Here is a 23,434-nt window from a genome sequence, read left to right as displayed (position 1 = left end):
CACTTAACAACAACAACAATAACAACAATGGAAGTAAAGCTGCTTTCAATTTAAAAATATTCCAAATCTAATTTGGAAATTCACAACACTAAAATTTTCCTAAAGACACATTGATTTGAAGTCAAGGGAATAATAGAGATCATTTTCAAAGTTGCTATTTTATTTGTTGTATGAATAGGTCAATAACTGCTCTATTCTTAGCTATTTACATAGAGATAACTTTTTGTCAATTAATTTTACTTTTTGTTATTATTGTTGAGAAAATACACAACAGAACGCACACAAATTCAACAATTTCTACATGAACACTTTAGTGACGTTAATTAGATTCTTTAAGTTATGCAACCCTTCCCACCTTCTTCTGAATTGTTCCTCAATAACATAAACTCACTGTTCCCTAAGTTTCCTATCTAAGCTTTTGAGTTACTGCTGTCAATATGATTCCACGTAGAATGTTGCTGTTGTTAAGTGTCATCGGAGTCGGTTCCAACATATAGCAACCCTGCATAGGGTTTCTGCAGGGCAGCTGATGGTTCTGACTGCTAACCTGTGGTTCACAGTCCTGTGCTGAGTCTACAGTGCCACACCAGATTGGCAGAAGACTGAAGGAAGCAGCCAAAATCTGTCTTTTCCCTGAGACAGCTCGTTACCAGAGCACTGCCCATTTTCATTTCTTTGTCTTGTGTTCTGGGGTCTGGATTGAAAGAGAAAGTGTTTGTACTTCAGCTTATTCACTTACTAACTTTTGGCATTGGGCAAGTTTTAAAATTTCTCTGAGCTTTAATTTTTATTCCTTTAAAATTAGAATGGTAATTATTTTGAGTATATTTTATATCCAACTAGTAATTTAATACTGTTTTGTACTAGGCATTATGCTAGTTGCTGGGGATTATAAATGATGAAAGAACAAGAAATGACCGCAGCATCATGGAACTTTTGTTCTACTATGGGCGACATATTTATGAAGCAATCATGCAGTTAGATATGCAATTAGAAATATATAACTATATATACAAGACTCAAACAATGTAGCAGGGAAGTGTAGAACTAAGCCATGTAGCTTGGGAGATTGCAGGTGTGGAGAGCAGTTATCAAGGGTTCTTTGAGGAAGTAAAGTGAAGCTGAGACCTAAGAAATGACTAGGTACTAACCACATGGAATGTAGATATAATTTGGCTCCAACTGTTTTCAGTCTGGGGGACAGTTGCTTGTAAGAGACCCTGAAAGAGGACCAATGTGATTGTTGCCCAGAGAGTAAGTTAAAGCATTTTGTCGTTGTTAAGTGCCATCGAGTCGATTCTGACCCATAGCGACCCTAGATAGGGTTTCCTAGGAGCAGCTGGTGAGCTTGAACCGCCAACCTTGCAGTTCAAATGGCTTTGCAGTCTGGCACATTAACCCACAGCGCCACACCAGGAATCCAAGTTAAACCATTATGCAAGATAAAATTGAAGAGGTAAGCAAGGGTCAGAAGATGAGGGTTAATTAGGATTTTAAGACTACTGGTGTTTGTCACAAGAACAACCCAATGTCATTCAAGTGCTTCAAACAGTGCCAAGCTAACTCTGGTTGCTTTAAGAATGGATTGCAGCTCTTTCCGTCTCCAGCAGTCGCAGGGACAGGAGATGCTGCCATGTCCGTGCATCTGCAACGGATGGTCGTAAAGAACTGCTCCAGTTTCCTGAACAAGCAGACATACGGCACCAAGCGTAATAACTTAAAGCTTCGCAACTCCTTCCGCTACAAAGGGCTGATACACCACAAGACTGTGGGTGTGAAGCCGGCTGCTGATGGCAAAGGGTTTGTGGTGGTCTTGAAGTGGAGGTCAAGCCAGCGGAAACCGGCCACCTCCTACGTGCGGACCACCATTAACAAGATTGCCCGCGCCACGCTCAGCAGCATCCGGCACGAACAGCATCCGCAAGAACAAGTACCGGCCTGATCCGCCTATAGCGGCAATCCGCAGAGCTAGTGCCATCCTGCGCAGCCAGAAGCCGGTGCTGGTGAAGAGGAAGAGAAGCCTCCCCACCAAGAGCTTTCACCACAGAACGATAAAGACCGTGTTCTTCACCCACAAAAAAGAACGGATTGAAGGGTGGAAACATTGGAGAGGTCTAAGGGTCTAAGTCCTGTATAATTTAGGGTACTGGCTGAAGAAAGTATCATGAGAGAAAGACCCCAATTATATAATAATTCCAAAAAAGATAGAAACTTCTTTCTCGCTCTTAAAAACATTCAGAACTGAGTACTGGGACCTCTCCTCCATGATGTAATTCAAATCACCAGCGTTTTCAATCTTATTTCCTACCATGATGTATCTATCCCTAGACATGGTCACAGTGAGGTCATATCCATTTTATCATTTCCACCCCTGGGTAGAAAATGCCCTTTTAAAACCTTTACTTGTTTTGTTGCTAAGAATACACACATCAAAACCAATTCAGTCTCTACATGTACATCTCAGTGACGCTGATTACACTCTCTTTTTCTGAGTAAGCAATGACTTTTTATGCAATGATGTAGAAATTTCATACATCACTTCTGCTAACATCAGTTCATGAAAACTTGCCATATGGCCATATCTACCATCAAGGGAGGAGTCCTGGTGTGGCGCTGAGGGCTAATGCGTCAGACAGCAAAGTCGTTTGAACTGCAAGGTCAATGGTTCAAGCTCACCAGCTGCTCCTTGGAAACCCTACACAGGGTCGCTATGGGTCAGAATTGACTGGAAGGCACTTAACAACAGCCATCAAGGGAAGCTTGAGAATGTCTGGGGCTAAGTTGCCATGTATTATTCACACTGGGAGGGCTCTGGCAATACAAAGTGGGAATGGAAAGTGGAGAGTAAGAGGTAATTCTGAGACTAACTTGAGAAAGATGGAAGGACCCTCCTTAAATAGGAGGAGAAACACATCATTACTGTATCTGCTGGAAGGAAAGGGAAAGCTGGTGTAGTTAAAGTAGAAAGCTTGAAGAAAAAGTTATTAAAAGAACAAGACAAATATGCTTACTATTGGCCTTGTCACATACTAGAAGCTGTATAAAAGATCATAACTGACAATGATGATAATAGTAGCAACAATAAAGGAATGCCCATTTCAATAATGTTACTGATTCTAAAAGTTGAAATATTTTCTAAGGGGTGGATGAAATATTAAAATGTCTCTGCAGCACAATTGAAAACACTTCCCTCACTTACCTGCATTTTATTTTGAAATGCTCACATTCTTGCATTTCCTTTTACTTTCCAGCTAGCAAAAGATTATGGTCCTGTGTATACTCTGCATTTTGGTATGACGCCCACTGTGGTATTATATGGCTATGAAGCAGTCAAGGAAGCCTTGTTTGATCGAGCAGAGGAGTTTTCAGGCAGAGGAAGTTTCCCAGTGAGTGACAAGATCACCCAGCATTTAGGTATGCTTTTCTTTGGGGAATGTATGAGGTGGTAATTTGTAAACGCTCCAAATAGACCATGCAAATGAGACACTATAAGCATTTTTAAAAGTTTATGAAAATAGATTTTACAATTCTCACATAAAGCTATGAGCAATTTTTCTACAAAGGATCATTAATCCATATTTAAAATCTCTGAGGGTGACACAATAGCCCTCTGAAATACCAAGTTCAGTGAAAGCAGACCATATAAACAGGATTGTTCCATGAATTTGTGATTAAGACATGCTCATTTTAAATTATGGACAGTGAAGAAAAGGAGAAAGAGACAGGGACAGAGACAGAGGGAAAGAAATTTATGGAGAAGGTAAGAGCAGGAAGAGATGAAAAGATAGGTAGAAAAATGACTACTAATCAAATCAAGAGACATTGATTTGACATATTTTCATCTTTGCCCCCAATTTTGTGGCACTGGACTGCTAACTGCAAGGTCAACGTTCAAAACCACCAAGCCACTCCATGGAAACACTATACAGGGTGGCTATGAATCAGAACTGACTCAACAACACTTAACAACAACAACAACAAATAAAACATAGGACATATTGAAATTGATTAGCATACTAAACACAGATATCCTTTGAGAAAAGATTCATAGAGAAATATATAGTAAATGTGAATTGGAATTGATATTAGAAAAAAACCTTTTAATTAAGTACTTAAACCATCTTAAACTGTCCAGTTCTCCAGTGAGTCACTGGCTTTGCTAAGGAGAAATAAGGTCTATATGGGGTCCTTTTGTTCTCTAAGACGCTTCCTGGAAAACTTTTTTGACTCTGGAACTCTGATATTCAACTCCCTTGTGCCAAGACCGCTTTTTCATGAAAGAATTTAAACAAACACTGGGGAAATGTTAAAATGAGAGGTTCTGTCTTTCAAGGACTATGTTCCTTATCTGAGGAATAAATATGTGGTCATGAGCCAGCTTCCAAGACAGACAGCTGTTTCATTTCCTCTTAAGAACTGACGCCTCTTGTTGCGTCTCCTACAATAAACTTGCGGTGCAGAAATGTCAGCCCTGAACGTTCAATCTATGGCCAGCACGCAGCATGAGTTACTAGCTGTGATCTTAGATCAAACGTATTTTCTCCATGATCTTTTGCATCCTCATGGGTAAGACGATTTGCTTCACATAGTTATTCTGAGAGTCAGAGGAACTAATGCATGAAGAAGAGTTCAGTGTAAAATCTTGGACTAAATTAACAGAAGAGGCAGATATGGTAGAAATTAATGAGAACCCCCAAGGCTGAAACCATTGCATTTACATTCCTATTTGAATGTCAGTATCATTTTATGAGATAAGGACTCCTACCTAGAACCCATGTCAGTGGAGAATATTCATCTGTTTCTCTCCTTGAAGGGATTGTTTTCAGCAATGGAGAAACATGGAAGCAAACCCGGCGCTTCTCCCTAATGGTTCTGCGGAATATGGGGATGGGAAAAAAGACTATTGAAGACCGAGTTCAAGAGGAGGCCTTGTGTCTGGTGGAAGCATTAAAGAAAACCAATGGTGAGCCTATCTTTCTGCAATTTTCAGTAATAGCTTGGGTAGATTAAATAGTATAACAGACTAAAATAATACTTTTTGATTTAACCATGTCTCTAACCAGTCTTTTGTTTGTAGAAAGAAAAGTTGTTTCCAGTTTTTCCTGTATTTAATATATATATATATATATATATATAATATATTTGGATATGCATATAAGTCATCACAGATCTTTGACTACTTTCTACACATAAAACTTTGAAAATGAAATTTGTGAATCAATGTGTGTACTGGGCTTTGATACATATTATCTGAGGAATGATAATTATGTACTTAATTTTCATTTCAAGCAAAATTGTCTTACAGATGTGTGTGGTATGTAGTTACTCTTCATCGTATGTGTATATGTATAATGTATATTTTTGTTGAACAATGATTACTGAGCATCAAATAATCACATACATTGTTATGCATTAAAATTCTGATGAATTACAGTAACATCAGTGAGGATCAAAGCCACTAAGGTACTAAGATAATTATGTGTTGAGAAGGGTGTTTCAAAAATTTATGGAAAAATCATCTTTTAATTGTATTTTTTTCACAAACTCTTTGAAGCACCCTCATATTAGTAAAATTTTATTTATCTCAAAGCACTGACATTTGGTAGGTGTTTGGGCAGTTTTTAAGAAAATGCAAGTAGAGAACATTCAAGCTGACACCTCTCTACTAGGTTTTGTTGCATTGGAAAGCAAAGGGTAAAGTTCCAACTGCCCAGACAGTAAGCAGACATAATCAGGAACATTTTCATCTGAGCTTCAATTAGATACCGTGATTGCAACAAGTGATAGTGACCATTGGACAGGGACAAAGTCATGATTATTGGCCATTGTAGTTTTTAAGTTATTTTGTAGCTTCTCTGTTTTCTTGGGAAGTGTCTCTAGGGTTGTTTAAAGAAAGAGGCAAAAACAGATGACTAAAGAATGACTTCTGTGTCCCTATCAAAGCTTCCCAGGAGTAAGTATGGCTTTCATTCTTACTCTATTATTAATGGTACAATAATAAACATTATCAGAACAATGGCAGAGAGACAATGCAAGTAGTATGGAAAACAATGATTGTTCAGTACAAAATCAGTCCCATTTTTACCCCTCTGAAATGTCATGCATATTTGTTTGACTCACTGTGGAGTAGAAATCTCAGAAACTTGAGAATTCTCTTTAGTAAAAATTTCATTAAAAGAACCTTATTTTTCCTTATATCGTTCTTGATATTTAAGTGGATGAGTTCATTCCTCATGATTTTACTTATTTTTATGAATACCACCGTCATTTTCATACACATGTATGATATCCATGAAAATCATCTACCAAGTGGGTTTGTTATTATTAGTTGCCATCAAGTCAGCTCTGAATATTGGCCCCTCCACATACAGCAGAACAAAAAAGCCATTGCCTAGTCCTGCACCCTCCTCACAGTCGCTGAGTCAGACCATCTAAGGAAGGATTTCCCTCATTTTTGCTGATGCTTTACTTTACTTCACACGATGTTCATATTGACTCCTGGGTAACAAGGACCGTGACTGACTGGAGTTTTTATACAACAATGTTTTATTAAACATATACATTTAAAAGTGTCCAATTAGTGAATGTGTTACAACTTTGCTATGCTTTGGCAAACCATGAGGATGTTTGTACAGGTCCAGATATGGTTCTGGTTTCACACTGATCATGGAGGACAGTTCCTCAAATTACTTAATATATATAAGTATTTATCTTATCTCAAGAATGCCATGAATTGGGAGACTCTCCATAGCATCTACCATTTGATAATTCATTTGTTTATGAGACTGATTTTTTAATTGCTCAGAACTTGTTGATTGAGTGTTTAAAGAACATCTAGGTAAATGTTTCCCAGATTTGCTCTTAGAGGCCTTGTTGTTATTGTTGTTAAGTGCCATTGAGTAGATTCCAACCCATAGTGACTGGTGGGAAACTTGAATTGCCGATTTTGCAGTTCAAATGGCTTTGCAGTCTGGGGCATTAACCCACAGAGCCACACCAAGACTCCTTAGGGGATTATGTATTTTTTAAAAAACAAAAACCTTCCCTTTAGTCACAGCAGATCTGGCTAGGTTTCTTTATGAATTTTCATTTAAATTATATGAACTATTGCTTTGATCACAGATGATTGAAATAAAGTAACTGATTTAATTTTCCCCGTAGTGAGTAAATCCTCTTAAGCTTCCTGACCTGTGATCAACCAGTCTCTCTTTGTTTGATTCCACTTTACTGTGGGAAATCACCCTTTTCAAAACTGGATAACTCTAACTGTTGGAAGTTTCTTTCACGTGTTGAACAGCGCCTTTCTCCCCCTTGTATTTCCTACTTTTGTCCCTGGCTGGTTTTCTCTTGGAGTTACATTGTTTGGGTCTTCACCATGAATAGATCTCTCATACCAAAACACTGGTTCAGATGCCACACACATACACACACACACACACACACACACACACACACACACCCCATCAGGGTAGGGAAAGGTTTATAACTGGCATTCTGAAGCTTTCCCTGGAGAGCAGGGTGATCCCCACACGGACCTGGGGCTTTTATGGGGTGATTAGGGAATGGACTGAGGTGAGGGTTCCTGTGTCCAGACTGGGACTTGTGTGCTTTGAACTTTCTGTTGACAGTAAAGGAGGGACCATCCAGGCTTTGAAATCTGATTCCTCAGGTTTGGATGGAAGGGGAAGAGCGAGTATGAGATCTCAAAACTGTTAACAATCAAACATAAAAAAATCAAGCCACATTCTTTATTATAAATATGAAGCTTATTTCCCATGCTTCAACATATTTCTTAAAATATCTGACTCTAACTCCAATTTTTTTCTTATTATTCTTCTCTTTTACAAGGAGAGCACTATTGTGTTTTGCAATATATGACTTCAGGTCTCCACAGTCTCCTGATTTCCTAGTTAGGCTGCCCAGTTTTCTGTGGGCACTAGAAGCTGAGCTCCACACACTTAAAAGATATTTTTAAATAACTTCTTTTATTTATTTTCTTTTTGGGAATTAGCTGACAGTTCTTAGCTGGAGAATGGTGTCAATGGGAGGGCACTTGGTAAAAACTAATAATCTTGACCTGATGAGACAGTTCTGTTTGGGGAAACAGAATAAATTTTATTTTAGATATGTTCAATGCATTGTTATGATGGTGAAGTGCAGGTAGTTCTTACTCTCAAAAAATCCTAAAAATTAGCCCTTCTCTGTCATTTTAAACAATCAATTTAAGATTTATATGAAAATTATAAGTTTAAACTTTCATTGTTTTTAGAATCTCCCTGTGACCCGACTTTTCTCCTGGGCTGTGTCCCCTGCAATGTAATTAGCTCCATCATTTTCCAAAATCGATTTGACTACAGTGATGACAAATTAAAAACCTTGATGATGCATTTTCATGAAAACCTTGAAATTGTAAGCACCCCCTGGATACAGGTGAGGCTGAAATTCTCTTAAAATTGTGAAACAGTAAATACTTTTTTTAGCAAGTCTTTTGCTTAGGCTTACCCCATCCCTGTAAATGGCATGTGCAGTGTTTTAAACTATCATGTGTAGCTCACTAGTGAAATATCAAATCAGTAAAATTTAAAACGTGGTTTAAGTAGTCTAGAAATAAAGATCGAATATTAGAATTACATTAAGGTCTTATTTTGAGAAATCATTTGTTATGGGTTAAATTGTGTACCCTCAAAAGATATGTGAAAGTTCTAATTTTGTTACCTGTAAAAAGAATCATATTTGGAAATAGGGACTTCCCTCCCCGCCAAACGTTAATTTTATTTGGTAAACTTTTTGTTGTAAATTGAATGAATGTTTACAGACAAGAGCATCAGTTTTCTATTCAGCACTTGTTTCATCTCATGGATTGCAATTCCTTCCATGCAATAACAGCTCTCTTGCTTTCTCCCTGTGGTTCCTAATGACATTCCACCCACTTTCCCATCCCTTCTCAACTTTGTCCTCAGGTAAACGTGTCCTTTTGAGTTGGGATGATTGACCATTCTATGAATGCATAGTGAGCATAGCTTACTAGTGTTTTTGTTTCCCCTATATACCTATCTACAGCTTGGCTGAAAAAGGGTGAATTCTTTCCAGGCCTGAAGGGTGGTCGAGGGCCATAGTCTCAGGTTTCTCCAGTCTCTATCTGGCTTAGAATAAAAATTGAGTTTTGTTTCACATTTTCTGTCACTATATCCAAGCCCTTCTAATATGATCCCTTTCAGAATAGTTGGTAGCGGGACTGAGCACCATCTAGTTCGGGCATACAGTCACGGAGACTGATGCTTATGCTTCACTAGTCTATTGGACTAGTTGATTCCAAGCATCTTCAATTCTCATCATTCTCCTTTCTTCCACACATGGAGAGAACAATAGCTGCACCTTAGACGGCTGCTCATGAGCCTTTTTTTTTAAGTTGTTATTGTGAATTGAGTAATTAGTTGACATGGGTGAAAATTGGTTTTACACTCACTGTTTCATTGTAATAATTACGATCTTCTCTGTGCATAATCATTCAACAGGATTTGCTTCTATTCCCTCTGGTTTTTGTTTTTAGGGAGGGGGAGATGTACACCAAAACGCTCAGGAATATATAATCATTTAAACAGCCAAAGGACACATTCTGCAAACCTGTCCCCTGGCCACGTGCATCTGGCTGTCAACACACAGCTTTCCTCTTTCCATGAGTCTAGAGTCCTCGCTGATCTCTCTCTCCACACCCTCATCTCTGTCTCCATCTCTGGTGTTGCTGCTTCTCTGGACAGGGTCCCACATTCCGCTTGTGCTCGTCTCCTTTGATGGTCCTAGTGTCCTCTGTTCCTGGACTGTAAGATTAACTATTAGCTTATGAGCTTTTAAGATACCAGATGCTACTCACCAAAGTAGGATCCCAAAACTTTTAAAGGAGGATCTTTTACTGGAGAGGATACTGTGGGGAGATGGGGTAAGCTTTCCAAATGGAACTGTTGTAGGACAGCCCTTACTATCCTCAAAGAATGAGCAGATGGATTGGCATGATGGAAAACTATTCCTCGGCACAGTTTTTCTGGCCATCTTCTTACACATGCAGTGTTCTTAAGACTTCTTTATGATAGACTCCAGTGATCATCCTGTGTCCTTTGAGAAAATCTGTCACGATTACCCCTCTGCAGTCTCCCAAACAGTGGCCATAACCTTCTGAGTTGACTTCTCTGTCTTCGATTGAACTGGCCAAGCAGATACCATCTGTTTTGATTGGATGCTAGCCAAACCCAAACCCACTGCCATAGAGTGATCTGACTGATAGAAACCCTGAATAGAATTTCTGAGCCTGTAAACATTTACAGGAGCAGAAAGCTTCATCTTTCACCCATGGAGTGGTTAATGGGTTTGAATATCCTGCAGGATGATCAGGTCTCCTTAAAAGTCAAGTGTGTCACTAAAAGAACATGTCTGCAGTAAAACACTGAGCACAGAGACATGTTTAAACATGTTATGTTTGGAATAAACTACCCTGTATATATGAACTGGGACCCTAATAACAGTCCTTTTGGACTTACTGTCATTTAGGTGTACAGGATGGTGATGTCATATGTATTTCTTACTTTGGTGCACAGAGAGAACATGCTAGTAACCTATGTTGTGCAGTAATTAAGAACTAAAATTCTGCACGAATCATGACATTTTGATGTGTTTCAGCTGGAAAGGACCTTTGGAAATGAGTAGTCTATTCCCTCAGTTTTTAAATAGGACACTGTGACCTAAAGTTATTAGGAATATTATCTAAAGTAGCCTTGCTAAAACAGGAATGGAACAGACCTAGACTCTAGATTTCTTGACTTGGCATCTAGTTTGTTGCAAGTTGAATAAATTGCTTTGGTGTCTAAGCAGAGGCAGTGAGCTCTAGGACTCTCAATGGCCAAATGAGAGTGTAAAATGTCTACATAAAATTAAGACACAGGATTTGTGCACTTCTTTAAACTTTCTGATGCACTGAGTCTTCATTACAAAAGAAGGAATGAGCTCTGATACTATTTAGGTTAGCCCCTCAAGAAACACCTTATGATTTACTAGGATAGATAGAACCCTGTGGTTAAGCTGCCGTATGACTAGTTTGGTGTTTTAGAATTGTTGAGTAGCTTTTCTAACATCAATATTCCCATTTAGAAAGAGATGACTACTGTGGTATGTTCCTGAATTCCTGCAGAGAGTTACAGTAAATAAATTAAAATAGTTCTGAGATTGTCTTGTAAATTGTTTATATGCTACCTCATCTTTCCAGTGCCCTTTCCTTCAAATTCTAAGAATGTTCTAGAACAAGAAGCACAGTTTACTCATCTTTATCTACTCAGCATGCAGCAAAGTATCTGATCCATGTTATGGGCCTGTATATGTTTACTGAGTGAATTAATGAATGTTTCTTTCCTCTTTCAGCTCTACAATACTTTTCCTTCCCTGATACATTATCTTCCAGGATGTCATAACAAATTATTTAAGAATGTCATGGACCAAAAAAAGTTTATTTTAGAGAGAATAAAAGAACACCAAAAATCCTTGGATCTCAGTAATCCTCGGGACTTTATTGACTACTTTCTGATTAAAATGGAACAGGTACAGTGTGAATTCTGATTTGCTACTTCATCTTTGGGGATGATGTGCTTTGTTCTTCCTATTGAAATCTGAATATTAGAGCAAATGCTCCTTCCAAAGACATATGAATTGCTAGTTCAATCTATTGTGTATACAAACCATATTTGATGTTTGGAAAATTTCTAAATTCTCACTGAAAATTAGAAGATTTTAAAAAATTGCTACAGGAAAGCTAATTCTTTATTTGGAGGCAGACTGAAAAGAGTATACACACAAACACATTTATATATTCAAGAATAGTGATAATTGGGATGTCATTGTACTTAAAATGAGTTCCATGTTAAGTATGGAAATGAATGGAAGATGTAACAAATGAGGCAACATGAGAATGAACTGGAATCCAAAAGGGCTCACTTTTAACAACACTTAAGAAGATCTTCGTAAGCGCCGTGATCAATTGTGTGGGATTTTCAAAAAGTCTATATTGATTGGAATTGAGGAATTGTGGTGGGTGTAACAACAAACAAGTCTGGAATGATGCAGTTGGGAATAGTGGTGCAGTTTGTGTAGTTGTAGAGACTTGAATGACACATTCACAGCTGATAAAAAAGATAATTATGTTAGAATTGAAAGAGATTAGTGATCTGATAAAAATTGCTTAAAATAAGTTACAGAGGAGTTATTGGACTCTACAAGGGCAGTGGTGCTTCTTTGGTAGAATTATGACCTTTTACAGGGGAGAGCAGGGGTCAATTCTTTGCCCATATACCTCAGGCATAGGTACAATTTGTTTGTCAGTAAGCTTTGTGTGTTACTATGATGCTGACCTGATAGCATAGTGGTTACGAATTGGGCTGCTAACCTCAAGGTCAGCAGTTCGAAACTACCAGCCATTCCACAGGAGAAAGATGAGGCTTTCTGCTTCTGTAAAGATTCACAGCCTCGGAAACCCTGTATAGGGTCGCTATGAGTCAGAACTAACTCCACGGTACTTAACAACAACAACATGATGCTGACCTGGTTTCAGCCATGTTTCCTCACTAAGATAGCCTAGAAAGAAAGGCCTAGCAATTCAGCCAGTGAAACTCCATGTCACAACAGTCTGATCCCCTTGTGCATGAGATTGTCATCAGTCGGGGACCAACTTGAAGGCAGGCAGCTAACAATTGTTCCTACAGGGTGAGACAGTGACAAATCAAAAAAAGACTTATTGGAAAATTTTAACTCCTGTTATGTCTTGCACTCTGAAGGAATCTTAACAACTCATCTACCTTTACATTCAGCTATAGAACTATCTATGTCTGGTTTAATTTGCCAAATTTTGATGTTATGTTGTGCTTTTGTATATTACTTCTAAGGATTTTTATTTATCAATTAATTGTGACACATCATTGCTAGGAGAAACACAATAAACAGTCCCAATTCACCATGGACAACCTAGTCATTACAGTATGGGATGTGTTTAGTGCGGGAACTGAAACAACGAGCACCACCATCCGATACGGACTCTTGCTCTTGCTGAAGCATCCTGAGATTGCAGGTATGAACACAGGTGCTGTGCATGGTTACATTCCAAGCAGGAAATTGCAAGCTACACTGATAACTATTTCTCTGTCTCACAAATTTTTTTCACCACTTCATCTACTTGCTGTTGGATGAAGCCAATGAACATAAAAAACACCAATCTAGTGCCATTGAGTCGATTCCAACTTGTAGTGACCCTACATAGAATTTCTGAGATTGCAAATCTATACAGGGTCAGACAGCCTCATCTTTCTCTTCCCTGGAGGATTTGAACTGCCAACCTTGCAGTTAGCAGCCCAGTACCTGACCCAAAGTGCCACCAGGGTTAAAAAAAAAGAAAAGAAAAGATAATGAACCTCCTAAACAATACAGAGGTCAGCGTTCTCCGGGCTATGGTACAGCGTCACTGCAGTATCCTTGATCCGAGTCAGAAACGTTGCAGTGAGCAGAGTTGTCTTAGGACCTGGGAAGAACCGGTCTCTCTTTCTCTAAAAATCTGTCACCTTACATGCCTTTGGTTAAAGGGTATTTCTCTTCCAACGTTATATTCAATAAAGTTATGATCAAAGAGAATCACTTCCCAAATTAAAAAAATAAAACCAACTATATACATAGCATGGAGTCCTGGTGTGGTGCTGTGGGTTAATGTGCCAGAATGCAAAGCCATTTGAACTGCAAGGTCAGTGGTTCAAGCCCACCAGCTTCTCCTTGGAAATCCTATACAGGGTTGCCATGGGTCGGAACTGACTCGATGACACTTAACAAGAACAGCAACAACATATACATGGCACTGTGGGTTAATGCCTGGACTGCAATGTCAGTTTGAACTGCAAGGTCGGTGGTTCAAGTTCATCAGCTACTCCTCAGAAACCCTATACAGGGTCATTATGGGTCGGAACCAACTTGATGGCACTTAACAATAACAACATACCTTTCGGATACATAATTTTTCCTTACAAACATAGCTCTCTTGTAAAGACCACTTTTTGAAGTACTCTTTCTTTTTATTGAGTCTGCTCAGTAAAAACATATAAAAGGCTGTTTTGTGGAGGTTTTTTTGCATTAAAGTGCTTTCAGTACATTTAAACTTGCATGGGGTAGTTCTTACACTCTTGGGATTCACGCATCTAAAACAAAAGCTGACATCCAAAAAGTTGTTAAACTACATTATCATTAGTGACCCTTCAAGATTCCTGACTTTTGAGTTGATTAAACAAAAGTACACACAATAGAGTGTCAGAGTTGAGAAATGAATTTACTGGTAGAGCAGTGTCTTATAAGAAAATACACTGACATCTCTAATGAATTTGCCAAAGAAACTTAAATTCTGTTTTATTTTTTCATTTATGGCAGTAAAGGCAAACGCATTTCTGTCAAATTGATTCCAAGTCATGGTGATACCGTGTGTTACTGAGTCTAATTGCTCCATAGGGTTTCCTTGACTGTAATCTGTATGAAGGAGACGCTTAGACTTTTATCCATGGTACTGCTGGGTGGGGTTTAACAGCTGACCTTTGGGTTAGTAGTTGAAGTCAAATCATTTGTGTCACTCAGAGCCCCACCTGAGGGCCGCTGTTGTTGTTAAGTGCCATTGAGTTGATTCTGACCCATTGCGACCCTGTATAGGGTTTCTAAGAAGCAGCTGATGAGCTTGAACCACCGACCTTGTAGGTCAAATGACTGCAGTCTGACTCATTAGCCCACAATACCACACCAGGACTCCACCTTAGGGCTGTAGTGACACATAATTTCCCTTTCTCACTTCCCACAATGTACCAAGTAGGAGATCAAATCAAAGGTACTTCAATTCTACTCTATTTCACATTCATTCTGGTTTTTGCCTTACCAGATAAAGTCCACGAAGAGATTGACCGTGTGGTTGGTAGAAACCGGAGCCCCTGCATGAAGGACAGGAGCAGCATGCCCTACACGGATGCTGTGGTGCACGAGATCCAGAGATACATTGATCTTGTCCCCATGGGTCTGCCCCATGCGGTGACCCAGGACATTCAATTCAGACAATATTTTCTTCCCAAGGTGAGAGATATTTCATCTACAGGCTTCTTTGGAAATCTTAGATCATCAACTATCACAGTTTTATGATTATATATTATCTAAACTTCTACAGGTATTTGTTGTTGTTGGTAAGTACCATTGAGTCAGTTCTGACTCATAGTGACCTGTAAGGGTTTCTGAGAGTAGCTGGTGAGTCTGAACCACTGACCTGGTGGTTCAAACTGACCTTGTGGTCCAGTGCTTATCCTACAGTGTCATACTAGCACAATTATAAACAAGGCATCTCATTTTCAGGCAACATGCTAACTAGTTTGTTGACATAGTTTTGCAAATATAGTCGTGCTTAGACCTCTCCATGATTTTCTTCCATTGATAGCTCCACACTCTGATGATTTATTAGCCAAGCTCTGTCATCACTTTACCACATGTTACTCATAGACACAATCCTATGTTCTTTTCCACCAATATTTTACTTACTTGCCAAAAGTCCAGTTCAACACTCAACGTCCTCATTCTCTGCCGGTGTGTGCTAGGAAGGACCCCACTAGGTTAGTATTATTATCACAGACCCCAATTGTGTTGCTATTATTTTCAGTCCCCTAGCTCCCAAATGTGTTCTCATTCCTTTCCAATAATCCTGCTGTAGAACATAACTCAGCATGTCTCACCATGCTCCATAAGGACTCTTATAACCTGGAAGTACTTCAGACTTAACTCTTAACATCTTCTTTTTCTTCAGTAATCATCTAAACTTTCACTTCACAGAAAATCACAGCTATTGGAAACCAAGTCACACAATTTCCTTCCATTAGATTTATAGATTTTAGTTCTATGTAAGCTCTTTGATTTCTTTTTTATATCTGTCTGTATTATGGAAGAAGGGTTTTCCTATTTAAAAGTAAACCTTTCTACCTGTGGCATAAGGAGCCATAGTAGCATAGTGGGTTACAAGTTGGGTTGCTAACCACAAGGTCAGCAGTTTGAATCCACCAGTCGCTCTGCAGAAAAAAAATGAGGTTTTCTGCTCCCATAAAGATTTTATTGTTGTTACGTGCCATTGAGTTGGTTCCAACTCATAGTGACCCTAGATAGGGTTTCTGAGAAGCAGCTGCTAGGTTTGAACTGCCTACCTTGTGGCTCACAGCCCAGTGATGAGCCTACAGCGCCACTCCAGGAGTTTTTTCAATAGGAGATTCTAAGTGATTTTCCGATAGGTACGTATGTCTCTGTTCCCTCACCTTTTGTTGAGGTATCCAATGCTAGTTGTACCCAGCAGAGTTTTCATTTCTGCTATTCTATTTTTTATTTTTAGAATTTATGTTTTAGGTTTCATTTTTCTTTTGATATATTCAATATGCTGCTGCTGCTGTGTGCTGTGGAGTCGGTTCTGACCCATAACGACCCTGTACAGGGTTTCAAAGGCTGTAAATCTTTGTTGTTGTTGTTATATGCTGTGGAGTTGGTTTTGACTCATAGCCACCCTGTACAGGGTTTCAGAGGCTGTAAATCATTACAGGCGCAGAAAGCCTCATCATTCTCCCACGGAGCAGCTGGTAGTTTCGAACTGCTGACCTTGAGGTTCACAACCCGATTTGTAACCACTACACTACCAGAGCTCCTTATATTCAATATATATCCTTATTATTACTTATTGTCCCTTTAAGTACTTGAATGTATTCATATTATCTACTTCAAAATTCTTGCTAATGATTTTAATATATTGGGGTATGGTCTATTGACTTTTCCACTTTAATTATAAGTCCCACATTAATACTAGATATAGTGTCTTCCTTTAAAAGATGTTCATTTTTATTTTTTGCTGGCAGTTAAATTACTAACAGATGCTTTTCATTCTGTTAGGCTTAGTATAATTCTTTGTAATTGTAGGCTAATTTTTAATTTAATCCTCAAATATGACTCCAAGATAGGTTTCTTGGCCCAACAATTTGGCATTTTGAGGGTGGTGTTCTGTTATTAGCACTCGACCACAAGGTTGGTGGTTCAAATCCATCAGCCACTCCTTGGAAATCTCTTCAGGGCCGCTATGATTCAGAACTGACTCAACGGCATACACTTAACAACAACACAGAATATCTGAGCTTCCAAGACTTTTCTCTCCACCCTAGCTGGGTTAGATTTTCAATCTTTAGTACTGCATATCTGGCATCTATCTTCAGTTCTCAACTCCACAGCAGTCATATTGTGAGAGGTTTCATGGGATTTCTCTTTATATTTGCCATCCAACCCATAGTCATGGAGCAACTAAGGAGACTCTGGTGCACTTTTGAGATCCTCCCTATTTGTAGATTTCTCCTGTCCTGTATGTTCCTCACCAATGCCAGGTGCCAGATTTTGATCTCTGCCTTCTCAGCTCAGTAAAAGCATGGCTGATTGTTCCTCAACTCCGGGGTCTGGGAGAGGAAAGGGCTGCCAGGCAGAAACCCAGTTGTGGAGAAGTGTTATTGCTATTGTTATTAGGTACCGTCAAGTTGATTCTGACTCATAGTGCCCCCATGTGGCAGAGTAGTCCCATAGGGGGGTCTTGACTTAATCTCTACGGAAGTAGATCACCAGGTTGTTCTGCTGCAGAGCCTCTGGGTGGTTCAGTTAGCACTTGAGCTCTTAACCTTTTGCACCTCTAGAGTGCCTTAGGGTGAGTGTACCATTCTCTTTTATAAAGTATCAAAGTCCTTGATTGCTTCTTGTTCATTGCAGAAAACCATAAATTCATTTGTTATTCCCTGAGATAGCTAGATGCAGACATTTGCACTAGTCTGGAGAATTGTTTTGTCATAAATTAAGTTAATATAAATACCTTTTCAAGGACTGACCACAATATCTTCTGGCACATCATTCTGAGATCATGTTCATCAAGGCCAGAGAATGAGTCATAAGAGTAACTCTGTTAAAAAGGAAAGAGAGACAGAGAGAAAAAAAAGATGGGCTGTGTTACAAGATGAAAGTCAGGAGGGACAGATATTTGATTTTCTCTTTCATTTGTCCCCATGAAAATGATTGTCTATGCCTTCTCCCCTGAGCTTCTGGAATGAGAACTACATCATACGTTTGTAGAGGCCGTACAGTATACTGGGAAGTGTTCAGCTGGGACTTTGTATCTTTCACATTGTAAATGTCTGGCTGTTATTAAGACTTTATTAAGTATTGTGGATGGAATTTTTAGTGGCACTGTGGGTTAATGCACTGGACTGCAAGGTCATTTGAACCACAAGGTCGGTGGTTCAAGCTCACCAGTCGCTCCTCAGAAGCCCTATACAGGGTCGCTATGAGTCAGAATCAACTCGACGGCACTTAATTACAACAACAACAGTAACTAAGAGTCCTGTTATGGCACTATAGGATCAGCACTGCACTGCAAACCACAAGATTGTCAGTTCAAACCCACCCGTTGCTCCTTGGAAACCCTATATAGGGTGTCTATGAGTCAGAACTGACTTCATGGCACTAAACAACAACACAGTAACTAAATCTCTTTATATTGAGCAGTTTTGCATGTAGGACTCTTTCTGTAAAAAGTATTTCATGTATGATCTCGTTTTATATTTACAATTAATCTATGTAAATGTATTGTTTGTAAATTGCTAATGATAAAATTAAGTCACTGAAATGTTAAACAATTTAACATGGTCACAGAGCTTAATTTGATAGAATTATTTAAATGATTCTGAACCCCAAACTCTAAATCATTTCTTACGCATATTTAGAAAAATCCTACAAGCAAATCAAAACCAAACTGAACTTCTTGCTGTTGAGTCAATTCTGACTTAGGACACTCTTATGTGTTACAGAAGGAGCTCTGGTAGCGTATTGGTTACGAATTGGGCTGCTAACCACAAGGTCGGCAGTTCGAAACTACCAGCTGTTCCGCAGGAGAAAGATAAGGCTTTCTGCTCCTGTAAAGATTTATAGCCTCGGAAACCCTGTGCAGGGTCACTATGAGTCAGAACCGACTCCACAGTACTTAACAACAGCAACAAAAACAACAACAACATGTGTTACAGAATAGAATACTGTTCTATTTTCTCTAAAAAAGAAAAAACAGTTTTCTTGACAGTCACAAGACTGCTGGGCATGTTCAAACAGACGATCTTCAGGTAAGTAAGTAGCTGTTGTTAGTTACCACGAATTTCATTCTGACTCATGGTGATCCTATGCGTACAAAGTAGATGTGTTCCATAGGTTTACAAGGCTCTGAAAGCAAATAGTCAGATCTGTCTATCTCCTAAGGCAACTCTGGGAGAGTTTGAACCACCAAATTTTCAATTTATAATCAAGTGCAAGTAATTTGTGCTATTGAGGGACCTAGAAAACCCTACTAGATGCCAGAAATACTTTCTTCTCTCCACAAAAACATGTGACAACTCAACTTGATAGAAAAGTGAAGCAACTACTCAATTTTTGCAGAGGGTCTCACACATACATACATGGTTTCAAAGTCAATGAGCTGAAGTTTCAATGACATCAGCCCTATTACACAATGCTGAAATATATCCTGGAAAATGTACCCCAGGGAGTTTCCTTGGTTTTAGGCAAAGCAAGTGCTGGCATCAAACTACAGACTGGTGAGTATGCCTTGGAGTCACTGAACAGTTCCATGGAGTGGGCATTCCATGGCTTAAGGCCTTCTGGGCTTGCTCATTAATTTTCTCTGTGATGTGGGGCAAATAAATTCTCTTTCTGTGCTTCAAATTCCTCATCTATAAAGCAAAAGGTTTAGAGGAGTGATTTCTCATTTTTTTTTTTTTCAAGTTTACTGGTTTTTATAATCTATTTGATTTGTTTCTGTTTCTATCAGGGCACAAACATACTGTCGTCTCTAACTTCTGTCTTGCATGATGACAAAGAATTTCCAAATCCAAAGCAGTTTGACCCCGGCCACTTCCTTGATGAAAGTGGAAACTTTAAGAAGAGTGACTACTTTATTCCTTTTTCATCAGGCAAGTGAACTTCCTTTTCCTCGGGACTCATGGGTCAAATGAGATGAAGAAGGGCTTTTGCATGGAGGCTCCTCTGGGCTGTTCAAATGGCTATTTGTATGAGGCTAGAGTCATCATTCTCAAAGTCAAGGTTACTTCTCATGGGATTGCAGGCTGCCACCTGACTCACCACTGAGATTCGTAAGAGCTCTACCTGGAAGTCCAAGTCCTTTAAGGCTTTTCTCACATGCTCTGAGAAGTAGTTAACTCAATAAACTTCATTGAGTAACTTATACATAGCGGTCCCACGCACAGCTCCAGGGATTCCAATTCAACTAAAATCCAGAGTTTCTCTCTAAGAGAGAGGAAGATGAACTAACAGATAGTGAAACTCCAGTACAAACCTGCAACACTAGAGGCTATTGTGGTAGCCTAGAGAGGGGACCTCCTGAATCTGCTTTATTAAGGGTAGGTGTGAGGATCAGGGAGTTGTATGGAGTAACTGGAAGGTAAGGGAAATTTCCTTGTAGGAAGTGACATTTGATTACCTACTCTCAATTTGCACTGATTTTAAAAAGAAACAGGTGACATACTAAAAAAAAGGTTAATTAAAGAGAATTTAACGATGAGACTGTGTTTAGAGGTTTGGGTAACATTAAGGGAAGTAACAAGTGTGGTGAAGTAACAAGTCAGAGACTAGCATAAACAGGGACATATTACTATCCTAGGTCAGTACTTCTGATTCTGTATCTAAGAAATGAAGTATTAAGCAACCCTTGGTATTATGGTTTATGTGCAACGCACAGCAATGATCCCAAACCAAGCCCTTGCTATACTACTCCTTATCCTCCTTCCTGCGTTTTGGATCATGTTATCGCATATAAGGAGTTATCGCACACAAAAAGCACTGGACTGCATACCACAAGGTCTGCTGTTTGAGCTTACTAGCTGAGGCTTTCTTCTCCTGCAAAGATTGAAAGCCTAAGGGCACTGTGAGTAAGAACTGACTTGATGGCACTTAACAACAACAACACGCTATGAGCTTACTCTGGGTTTACATTTATTTCACAGGATTCACAGGCCAATCTCTATCCTGATACTGTGGGCATCGTTATAAGATTTTAGGCCTTATACTCCAGTTTTTAACTGACACATGAGCAGCAGTAATTTCATGTAAAAGCCACTAGATTAGCAGCATTAGTGAATGTTGTCATAGGGAAACTCACTCAGTCAATAAATGGAAATATAGAGGATTTTTTTTTCAGCACTAGGGAGAAATTTGAATAGGAGACTACCAGTTTATGTAAGTGAAAACAAGGCAATTTCAGATAAGAGGGTCCCAAATGGGGACATGTATAAGGCAAGAAACAAAAAAAATTACAATAAACCCATTGACTGGTTACTATTCCATTGAGGCAAAAGAAAGGGAGCTTTAAAGGAGGGAAAACTTTCCATTGGATATAAATGCTTAGATATGCTTTGGCAGGCTGCAAAGATTTATAACCATAGCCACAGTAAGTGTACAATGCATATTTTCCAGAACAGGTTATAAAAACGTCTGTTGTTGTTGTTGTTATTAGGTGCTACCGGGGAAAGATGAGGCTTTTCTGCTTCCGTAAAGATTTACAGCCTTGGAAACCCTGTACAGGGTCGCTATGGGTTGGAACCGACTCGACAGCACATAACAACAACAAGTTAGTTCTGACTCATAGTGACCCAATGTACAGCAAAAGAAACTGCCCAATTCTGTAGCATCCTCACAATCACTGCAATGCTTGAACCCATTGTTGCAAAGATTGAAAGCCTAAGGTCACTGTGAGTGAGAACCGACTTGATGGCACTTAACAACAACAGCCATTGTGTCATTTCATCTCACTGAGGGTCACCCTCTTTTTCGCTGACCCTATACCGAGTCCTTCTCCAGGACTGGCCCCTTTTGATAATATGTTCAAATTCAGTGAGACAGTCTCACTAAGGAGCACTCTGGCTACACTTTTTCCAAGACAGATTTGTTGGTTCTTCTACCATTCCATGGCATATTCAGTATTCTTCACTAACACCATAATTCAAATTCATCAATTCTTCTTCAGTCTTCCTTTGTCATCCAGCTTTTGCATTCATATGAAGCAATTTAATGCCATGACTTGGGTCAGGCAAACTTTAGTCCTCAAAGTGACATTTTTACACTTTAATCACTCTAAAGAGATCTTTTGCAGCAGACTTGCCCAGTGAAATTCGTCGTTTGGTTTCTTGATTGCTGCTTCCATGGACAATGACTGTGGATCCGAATCAAATGAAATCCTTGATAACTTTAATCTTTCCCCCATTTATCATTATGTTTACTGGTCCAGTTTTGAGAATTTTTATTTTTTTTATGTTGTGGTACAATCCATACTGAAGACTACAGTCTTTAATCAGTAAGTACTTCAAGTACATTTCACTTCCAGAAAGTAAAGTAGTGTCATCTGCAGATCACAGGTTTTCAATGAATCTCTCTCTGATCTTGACGCTGAGTTCTTGGTTCTTCGTCATATAGTCCAGCTTCTTGGATTATTTGTTTCCCATACAGATTGAATAAGCACAGTGAAAGGACACAACCCGGATGTATACCTTTCCTGATTTTAAATCATGCACGTGCCTTATCCCATTCTTCTGTTTAAATGACTGCCTCTTGGTCTCTGTGTACAGGTTCTACATGAACACAATGAAGTGCTCTGCAATTCAAATTTTTCCTAATACTATCCATAATTTGTTATGATCTGCACAGTAGAATGCCTTTGTATAGTCAATAAAACACAGGTAAACATCTTGATATTCTCTACTTTTAGCCAAGAGCCATCTGACATCAGCAATAATATCCTTCTTTTACATCCTCTTCTGAATTCCCTTTAAATTTCTGGCAGTTCCCTACTGATGTACTGCTACAACTGTTTTTGAATTACCTTCAGTAAAATTTTACTTAGGAGTGATATTAATGATATTGTTCAACAATTTCCATATTCTGTTGGATCTCCTTTCTTTGGAATGGGCACAAATATGTCAGTTGGCCAGACAGCTGTCTTCCAAATTTTGGGCATAGATAACTGAGTGTTGTATCTGTTCATTGGAATACCTCAGTTGGTAGTCTGTTAATGACTGGAGCTTTGTGTTTCATCATTGCTTTAGTATAGTTTGGACTTCTTCCTTCACTATCATTTGTTCTTGATGATCTGCTACCCTGAAATGTTCAACTTCATCTGGTTCATCTTCTTTTTTTTTTTTTTTAATGCTTTATTGTGAATTATATAGTTTACATGAGAGAACTTTAATCTTACATTCATTCCATCGTATATCATTTCATTGCCATGGTTCCAATCCCCTCCATGCATCATCAACCAACCAAAGGGTATATCCTAGAA

General features: G+C 38.9%; 1 protein-coding gene and 1 pseudogene across 2 annotated transcripts in view; both read left to right on the top strand.

The window, feature by feature from the left end:
* The window catches only part of LOC102823116 (cytochrome P450 2C21-like), a 32,752-nt gene that overhangs the window by 6,572 nt on the left and 2,746 nt on the right, over positions 1-23,434 (top strand). The window contains exons 2-8 of one of the 2 annotated variants that reach the window (XM_006831171.1): positions 3,252-3,414; positions 4,814-4,963; positions 8,270-8,430; positions 11,407-11,583; positions 12,961-13,102; positions 14,936-15,123; positions 19,916-20,057. In XM_006831171.1, the coding sequence (XP_006831234.1) occupies positions 3,252-3,414; positions 4,814-4,963; positions 8,270-8,430; positions 11,407-11,583; positions 12,961-13,102; positions 14,936-15,123; positions 19,916-20,057 (1,123 nt within the window). The remainder of the gene's footprint in view (positions 1-3,251; positions 3,415-4,813; positions 4,964-8,269; positions 8,431-11,406; positions 11,584-12,960; positions 13,103-14,935; positions 15,124-19,915; positions 20,058-23,434) is intronic. The other variant, XM_006831172.1, reaches the window with a different exon arrangement.
* Positions 1,634-2,126, top strand: LOC102820431 (annotated as a pseudogene).

This window comes from Chrysochloris asiatica, unplaced genomic scaffold (genome assembly GCF_000296735.1).
Source record: "Chrysochloris asiatica unplaced genomic scaffold, ChrAsi1.0 scaffold00003, whole genome shotgun sequence".
NCBI lineage: Eukaryota > Metazoa > Chordata > Mammalia > Afrosoricida > Chrysochloridae > Chrysochloris > Chrysochloris asiatica.
The sequence above is the reverse complement of the archived record's forward strand: the minus strand, read 5'-3'. Positions and strand labels throughout refer to the sequence as shown.